General features: G+C 33.6%; 1 protein-coding gene across 1 annotated transcript; it reads right to left on the minus strand.

The window, feature by feature from the left end:
• Positions 1-818: 818 nt before the first annotated feature.
• LOC129399134 (NKG2-A/NKG2-B type II integral membrane protein-like) lies at positions 819-7,806 on the minus strand. Its single transcript, XM_055118352.1, has 6 exons — positions 7,620-7,806; positions 7,189-7,287; positions 6,180-6,239; positions 5,526-5,695; positions 1,666-1,766; positions 819-1,379 (listed from the first exon to the last, which is right to left on the minus strand). Exons 1-6 carry the CDS (start codon positions 7,804-7,806, stop codon positions 1,262-1,264), a joined length of 735 nt encoding a protein of 244 aa, XP_054974327.1. The 3' UTR covers positions 819-1,261.
• Between the last annotated feature and the right edge of the window lie 1,584 nt (positions 7,807-9,390).

The raw sequence follows: 9,390 nt of genomic DNA on the forward strand, positions 1-9,390 counted from the left end.
CTGCTTGATCTACATCACTCCATATGTTCCCCAGATCATTGCTCGGAATGACCCCTGAGTACAGCTGGAGTACTTTAATTTCCTGCCCAATATATATTATGAACACCCTTCAATGATATAGACATATATATGATATAGGTATAGACATATAGATATCTATATGTCAATACGTCAATAATATAGACATGTGTGTGTGAGTGTGAGTCCTATCATACAATTATCTTCTGGTGATACAATAAGCAAATGCTTCCTTATGTACAGCACTGTATAGCACTGTCATCCCATTTTCATCAATTTGCTTGAGTGGGCACCATAATGACTCCATCGTGAGACTTGTTGCTACTGTTTTTGGCATATCGAATAGGCCACGAGTAGCTTGCCGGGCTCTGCCGTGTGGGTGGGATACTCTCAGTAGCTTCCTGGGCTCTTCGAGAGGGGCGGAGGAACCAAACCTGGGTCAGACACATGTATGGCAAACCCTCTACCTGCTGTGCTATCGCTCTACCTTATGTAGCTTCCTTATGTCACCTTGATAAAAACCTAAGTACATAGTTATAAATAAAAACTTACTCTAATCTGTGATATTGTGTTAAGAAAATATCTCAAATAAATATAGATACACACCAATTTTGTTTTTTGTTTTTGTTTTTGGGTCACACCTGGTGATGAACAGGGGTTGTCCTGGCTCATGCACTCAGCAATTACTCCTGGCCGTGCTCAGGGGGCTCAGGGGGATATGGTTATGGAATGCTGGGAATAGAACCCAGATCGGTCGTGTGCAAGGCAAACAGCCTACCCGCTGTGCTATTGCTCCAGCCCCCAGATACACACCAATTTTAAATACAAAAATAGTACATCCACTCACTGCAGTTTATTTTAGAATTAATGGTAAACTAATTTTACCATTAGTTTACAAACACAAAATGGAAAATATTTGTTATTCCAATCTAAACAAAAACAATGAAAATTACCACCAATTATAGAATTATAGCATCTAGTAGAAAAATGAGAATATACTTCTATTGAAGAAAAATGTAAATATCTTTAAGTATGACAAAAATTCAATAAGCCTCATATTTGGGATAAAATATAGAAATAATTTTCCTGAAATAGGAAAGGTACATATAGAAACTTTACACTAATTACTAAAACTTTACTTTTGTACACTTCAATTTTATTTGGTAAGGTCATTATTACATGCAAAATGAGCTAGTCTCTTTAAGATTATTAATTTATTCAACAGAATTCATATGTAGCTGTACTAATTCTGAAGTTTATGCTTGCAATAATAAAAATTTGGATATGTGCAAATCTCTGCATGGAGGTCATCTGAGAATACAATAACACAATTATATTCTCCAGCTGAATTGTCTTTAATCCTATAATGGAAAAATATGCATAAATATGTTAGCACTTTTTGCAGGCAACCCACTAATCAATAACATTTCCTATCTAAAGGAAGTAACTAATGTATTGAAAATGGAGAAAAGATGATTTACAAAAAATTTTGATTCAAAATCTAACCACTCCATATTTTAATTTTCATATGAAAAAATGCTAGCTAACAATATTTCCTTCAGGCTATAATTTAACAAGCTAAGATTATTATAAAATGTTATATTTTCTTTATACATTTCAAATATTTAAAGCAAACAAAAAACTTACTTTAGTTTAGTAGTTGAACCATTTATTGACATCCATGGATGATGTGTGCTGTTATGAAATATTCCAACCCAACTTGGAGGTAGTATGGAAACAGGAAATTTCTATTTGAAAATATATAGTGTTCATTATGAGAAATTTTATTATTTAAAAGATGCAAGTAGATATTTTTTCAAAGATTCTTAATTTAAAAGTGAAAAGGCATTGCTACATTTCAACTTGACAAAAATAGAGATTAATGATTTTCAAATTGCCTAAAATTGTATTACTATTTTGCTTCTGACTTAAATTTCTGGATATGAAAAATTAGTGGCTTGGGTCTGTTTCTTATTTAACAAGGAAAATGAAGTGCACATAATTTAGTTATGTTGATCATTTCCCCAGACCTTGAAACCAATTAATTGTCACTGTCATCTCTTTGCTCATCCATTTGCTCAAGCGGGCACCAGTAACATCTCCATTGTGAGACTTGTTGTTACCGTTTTTGGCATATCAAACACGCCACGGGTAGCTTGCCAGGCTCTGCCTTGGGGGCAAGATACTTTCGGTCGCTTGCCTGGCTCTCCGAAAAAGAGATGTAAATGTAAATTGTAACGTTACATTTTTACTTTGAGTTTGATTTTATAAGGAAACTAACAAAAGATTTCATAACTGGTTGGCAGTCAGAAAATGATAACTGGATATCCAAAATTATTTATTTTGGGGCTACATCTAGTTGTGTTCAGGGATCACTCCTAGAGGTACCAGGGGACATATATGGTATCAGAGGTCAAACTAGGGTTAGTTTCCTCAAGGTCATAAGGCCATACCTTACCCCTGTATTATCTCTAAGCCAACTGCTCTCTAGCCAAGGAAAAGCAAAGATCAATGCCTCTTCACTGAAACAGCAATCTGTTCAAGCTGCCATACTTCTTTCTCTTTGTTCGTTCCTGCTAATAACATTTTTTACTAAAATTCTAATGTAAAAGTTAAAGGACTCTAAAAGAGAAAGACAAAAAGTTTTCTCCAGAGTTATGAAACAACAGATATGGAAAACACTACTATAGATCACCCAACAGAGGAGCTAGACTTGCTGCTTCCCAACACCAAACTACAGAAGAGGTGGCTCAGGGCAGCCATTCCCTCTCTCTCTCTCTCTCTCTCTCTCTCTCTCTCTCTCTCTCTCTCTGGCTCTCTGGCTCTGGCTCTCTGGCTCTCTCTCTGACTAATAAACAAAGGTTATACATTACTCTCAATAACGTTGTGAAGGCATTTGAAAAGATCATCACCAATGTGTTAATTTTTGGAAAATGGTGACATCAGGAATATAGTTCAAGATATAGGATCCTCATGTTCTGTAAATATAAAGTTGTGGATTCAACCCAAATGTCATGAAACATATATATTTATATAAAAACCAAAATATTGATAGAAGTGATATATCTAGAAGTAATCAAAATACATACATAATTAATGTCATCAACAGTGTTGTAAAGAGATTTTTCTGGAAAAATACGCTAAATACAAACACAATTAAATGAATAAGCCTGTGCACCTTTGCATACCTATAAACACTTTGAATAATCTATATTAGAGTTGTAACAATGAATTTTATATGGTTGTATGTTTATTTTTTAAGAAAATAATAATTTTCCTAATGTATATACAATATGTAAGTTTAATTAAAATACCAACACTGAAGAAACCATTCCTAAAAGTGAAAAATAACAGATCTATGTATATTTATAATAAAATCATATATAAACAGAAAAGCTTCCTAAAGAATAACGATGAAAATTTAGATGGCCACATGGGAGGGATTTGGTGAAAATGTCTAATGGATTGTGCTGGACCTACATTGACCTGGGGGTGAAGGGTGTGGTGACAGTAATACATTCCAAATGTGTCTAAACATTTTGAAAACAGTCTATTATAATGTTGTATATAATGTCAGATATAATGTTACTTAAAAGTCAAATATGACGTATAAATCAACATTGTCACAATAAAAATGTTTTATTTTGTTACTTATTTTTGGTGGGGAACCCCAAGATTTGGACAGGAATCCCGAAGGCCCCTTTCAACTGTGCTCAGCCAAGTAGATTAGGCAGGTCAGCGAGAGCCTGCTGCTGTGATATTGCTCAGGTTCTGTGGGATCAAAAATTATCCAGTGCCCAGAGCCCTAGAGGCTGAACCTGAACCCTTCAATACTGGGTTAACCACGGGGTTGAACCTGGGCAGTACACGTGCATGACTTAACTGCAATCCAAGTACTATCTCTCTGGCCCCCATTTTTTATTGAATATAAGCTTTTACAGTAAAATTGGGAACAAGGTAAAACATCTATTAGTACCACTTTTGTTCAGTTGAATATTAGAAGTACTAGTCAGATCAAGTAGAAAGCACATAATAAAACAAGTAAAAAGTAATAGGAATTCAAGTCAGGTGAGAGGGTTTAAGGCATTTGCTTGTAAAGCAGTGGATGCTCTTAGATATCCGGCATCACAAAGGTCCCCAAGCACAGCTAGGGGTGATCCCTGAGCACAGAGCAAGGAATCATCCCTGAACACCACTGGGTATCACCAGAATCTCCCCTTCTAATAAGCCTACAATCCATTACTTTGTGCATATTTTGTGATAGTATCTATCAAAAGTCTTAAAGACTTAATTAAAATCTATAGAAGCATTCATGAGCATAGACAATTGCAAAAATGAAAATTCAAAAAGAAATCTTATTTATAATTGAATAGAATAACCCGGAGAGAAAATGCATAAAATCTGGTAAAATATTAATACAGGACTCTGTTTAATGACAAGGAAAAGACATTAAGAGATGTTAAGGACTTTGAGCTGGAGATTGTACAGTGGTTAAGAGGCTTGAATTGCATGTATCAGGCCCCACTATGATCTCAGCAGGACATATGGGTCCCCAGGATGTGCCAGGATCTTGAGCACAGAGTTGGCACACTTGAAATGCTCAAGCCTTCCTGCACAGACAAAAACTATGAAAAGATTTTTTTTTCCTTGTTGGGTCACACCCAGCGATGCTCAGGGGTTACTCCTAGCTTTGCACTTAGGAATTGCTCCTGGCAGTTCTTGGGGGACCATATGGGATGCCAGGGATCGAACCCAGGTCGGCTGCATGCAAGGCAAATGCCCTACCCGCTGTGCTATTGCTCCGGCCCCCTATGAAAAGATATTTTTGTATGCAGACAGTGAAAATGTCTATATTAACACTACCATTTTACTGAAAGCAACATGTAGATTTAATGCAATTTCATTAATTATTACAAAAATGTAAATTTGCATATCAGTGCAAAGAACATGAAAACATTAACTCAAAGGTTACATTTTCCCAAGTTTATTGATATACATTATCTAAAAGAACTAAAAATGGACTGGAGCGATAGCACAGCAGGTAGGACATTTGCCTTGCATGGGGCCGACCCGGGTCAATTCTTCCGTCCTTTTCCCTTTTTGACAGAACGGCCTTTGAAGCATGGAGTGTTTTTATGTCACTGGCAGACTGAAAAATGTGCCAATTTCTTATTGCATTTATGAGCACAGAATAACACTTGATTCACTTGAAGCTAACTAAATCCACTTAAATGGCTATCACTAGCTGTAATATGAGTAAATATTATATCTTTAATTAGCTTAAATGGAAGAAAAAAATTAAAAACAGTTGTGAAAACATGTCTTTCTAGAAAAAAGTAAGAATGATAAATCAAATGTGTATTACGACATGAAAGAAAATTGCAGGACTACTGAAATATTAAAAGTCAATATGTAGAGTGTACAAAATATACAGTAAAAATATGCGAAAGTGAATAAGTATTAACTGAAATGTCTTTTGGAATGTGGTTGTCACGTTAAACTCTTACCAGTTCTTTTTCGCTCTCTATGTAAAGCAGGCTAGACCGGCCAGAAGCACAGGCCACCACACTCTCGGTCCATGACATTTTTTCATGATTTGTATAGTAGCAATTGTTGGAGTATGTAAATCCCTCAGGAGGACAGTGAGCACAGTGAGTCTCCAGAGAGTTATTTTCAGCTATTAATAGGAAAGTTGAATTACAAACATCAGATAGAACTGCTACACGCGCATAGGTAAAAACATGCTTGTATATTGCATATTTTGCACTGTCAGGATGTGATACATCAAAGCACAAGTCTCATGCAAACACCCCCAGTAAGGGTCAGTTTTTATCCCTTAATTTAAATGTTGATATAAGACAAATACCACACTAAAAATTCCCACTCCATATATCTACTTTAGCCACAAACAAACAATTTTTATCGTTGAATAACTTATTCACCATCATTTTTAGCTGTAAGATATTTGAACCAAAATTTGTAAAGAAAATTATAATAAGTAAGTTATTCTTTATATGTTGTTGCATACCAATTACTTTTTATGAACTCTCATTTCCTTATTTTTTAACTATGTTTTCTCTTAAATTGGCTAGCATTTCTACTTAGTCCAAGATATACAAACTATAAAATGTACTATAAAAACTTTGAAAATCAGTATTTACCTTTCTGAGTGCTCGTTGTATTAATTGTGGAAGAATTATTCTGCCTTAGAGTCTGGGTAGCTAGAAGAAAATTAAGCACAACCTATAAATATAAATGGATTCAACTATATCACAATAACATTAGTGTATTAGAGGACAATTTTTGCATTGTTAAAGATTAGAATCATATTCAATAAAATTGTGTGTAAAGTAAAGTAGTATTATTGAGAGAGGGTACTAATTCTAAGAAGAATATGGACAGAGAGACAATAGCAGAAAGAAGGAAAGAGAGAAGTAGAGAGAAGAGAAATAAAGCAAACCCAAAAAGAATAAAGACAATTCAGACTGAACTTCACATTCTCAGCAATCCCAGAACAGAATACTTTTAAATAAGAGGAAGAGAAATTACGCTGGTGACTCCATCTAAGAAAATTAATTTTACTAAGGAAAACAATATAAGAATAAGTTTGAGTGGAAAAATATTTTAAAAGCTTAGAGAAATGAAGTTACATCTCCCTCTGTATTTGGTTTAACAAAGTTAAAAAAAAATTTACATTTCCCAATAAGGTATTTTAGTATCCTAAATATGTTTTTATTACAAATTCAAAATAATCAATCCACGCTAGTCTATATATACTTGCATTAATGAGAGATCTGTTCCTTAATATTATAAAATCTTTGACAAAGAGAAATTACGCAGGTGAATTCATCTAAGAAAATTAATTTCACTAAAAATAACAATATAAGAATTAAGTTTGAGTGGAAAAATATTTTAAAAGTTTAAAAAATGAAGTTACATCTCCCTCTGTATTTGGTTTAACCCAATTAAAAACAATTTACATTTCTCAATAAGGTATTCTGGTATTCTAAAGTATGTTTTTATTATAAATTCAAAATAATCAATCTACACTAGTCTATATATACTTGCATTAAAATGAGAGATCTGTTCCTTAATATTATAAAATCTTTAGTGGAGGTGAGATCATCTGTAAAAGTTTCCTTTTTTTAAAAATTTTAAAAATTTACTTACAATGAGTAATAATCACTGTGATTGTTATAATGCACACCAAGACAAAGCAAATGATTCCCAGGACCCCAGCAATGAGCTTCTCTGGAGGTGACAGTAATCCTATGGGAGTGAAATGAAAACACTGAGAATAGAAAGATGGAGAGAACTATTTAGAAATGCGATTCTGTTACCATTTTGGACTCTAGGTCCATTGCAATCTTTCTCCCAGAACACTGCATTGCATTTTTAGCAAGTGCATAGCTCTATGATTTGTTCAACAATGCCTAAACAAAACTAGTCTTCACAATTCATATTAGAATATCATATTCAAATTAACTCTCTGATTGTCCAAAATGAAAAATACTGAGTTTCCTCTCTTCTCTCTCCCAACACTCTGCAACCCAACTGCCCGTTCTCGAACTGTTACATCTTACATGTATATAAAAGTTTACCTTTGCAGTGGTAGTTCTTGTCATTTGCCTGAGGAGACTGAGTAGCATTTTGAAGATTTAATTCTGCATAGTATATTTCTTGTTCTGTTCCTGATGTGAAGCCTTTAGCACCTCTAGGTTTTATTTGTTGTTTTTTTGACTTTTTAGTCAAATTTAGCTCTGCATATGTTGTTTTTTCATTACTCATCTCTGCAGCTAAGTTACTGCCAGGCACTGCTCTCTAAGGTAAGTAGATTTGAGAAAAATAGTACATAACAGCAACGTGGTAGAACAGGAACTGGGTGGGGTGGAGGGTGTGTACTAGAGTTCATTCCACAGTTGAAGAATCTACAGCTATTATATAAATTCTTGGGTCCTTAAATAAGGGTCTCATGGCAAAAAAAAATAAGAAAAACTTTATTTATAAAATATTCTATAATTGACAATATTTTATTACTGGAATGATACAGATTGAAAATCTGTGAGGAATCAAGATTCTGACAGTAATATGCCTATTTATTTAAAGTCAGATTGTAATGATTTAATAACATGAAAATGAATACCTGTGTTAAAATTAAAACTGTCATCAAAAAGTCACTGATGATTATCAGTATTTTGAAATATAATAATCACTAAAGACAGTTTATAATCTTCAAATTATAATAGGAAAGTAATTGTTGAATAGCTTGAGGCTGAAATAGGAAAATGGCATACATTTCAAGTTATTGCATTATGCACATTACATTGTAATTATTTACATATTTAGCATCATAAAAGTAATTTATTAACAATTTAGTAACAATACTAGGCAACAACTTCTGCATGTGAGTGGACAGAGAACTGGAAAAAAATCTTAAGTTCACAAAATATACAACATCAGGTATAATGTCTCAAGAATTCTAAATCTAAAGTTGCTATTTATCATTATTTATCATTGTTCATCTTATGGGTGGTTATCAACTATAGCAAATAATAATTGTTTAAAATAAATAAGCTATATACAAAAGAGATTGCTAAGTGCTCTTTTTACTTATAATATTGAGGATTTTAAGGAAAAATGTAAAGAATACCATGTTGTAAAATGTTACATAACATAGTAAATTTATTCAAAATATAAAACTGAAATCTAAAATATAAAAGAAATCACAAATGTACTTACTTTAGATAAATGAGTTCAACAAATGAATGTGTTGGTTTACAAAAAAACATGTGGGTGCCAATTTCCAGAAATATCCTATGATCAGTGAAGTTCACTTCAGCTGTCTAAGTGATTTAAATAATTCACATAAGGTAATTTCTAAGTCTTTTGTTAATTACCTTTTCAAATTTATTGTGACAACAAAAAAATTGTCAGTTCTAACTACTATCAAGTTTTTGAAATTTCTAAATTAAATTTTATGCTTATAAAAGCTTGAAATTTCACATGAAAATATGTTTGTGGAAATATAAAGCATTAAACTATACTCAACTAAATCACCATAAATTTGATTAAATATGAAATAATTACTCAATGTGATATTCAGTGACTTATTATCCAATGATACCTAGCTTTCTCCCTTTACATGAATGTTTATTAAAAATGTTACAAGTCATGTCCCACTTCGCCGCGCCCGCCGCTCCAGTATGACTGAGGAGGACAAGAGAGCTGCTTTGGACACCAGCAGTCCACTGAACAACCTGCAGTATGTGATTTGAGCGTTTCCGCCAGGCCCCCCCGTGCGGGGGCCCGGCGTTTCTCTTTTTTTTAATCTCTCTCTCTCTCTCTCTCTCTCTCTCTCTCTCTCTCTCAACC

The sequence above is a fragment of the Sorex araneus genome, chromosome 10 (assembly GCF_027595985.1).
Source record: "Sorex araneus isolate mSorAra2 chromosome 10, mSorAra2.pri, whole genome shotgun sequence".
NCBI lineage: Eukaryota > Metazoa > Chordata > Mammalia > Eulipotyphla > Soricidae > Sorex > Sorex araneus.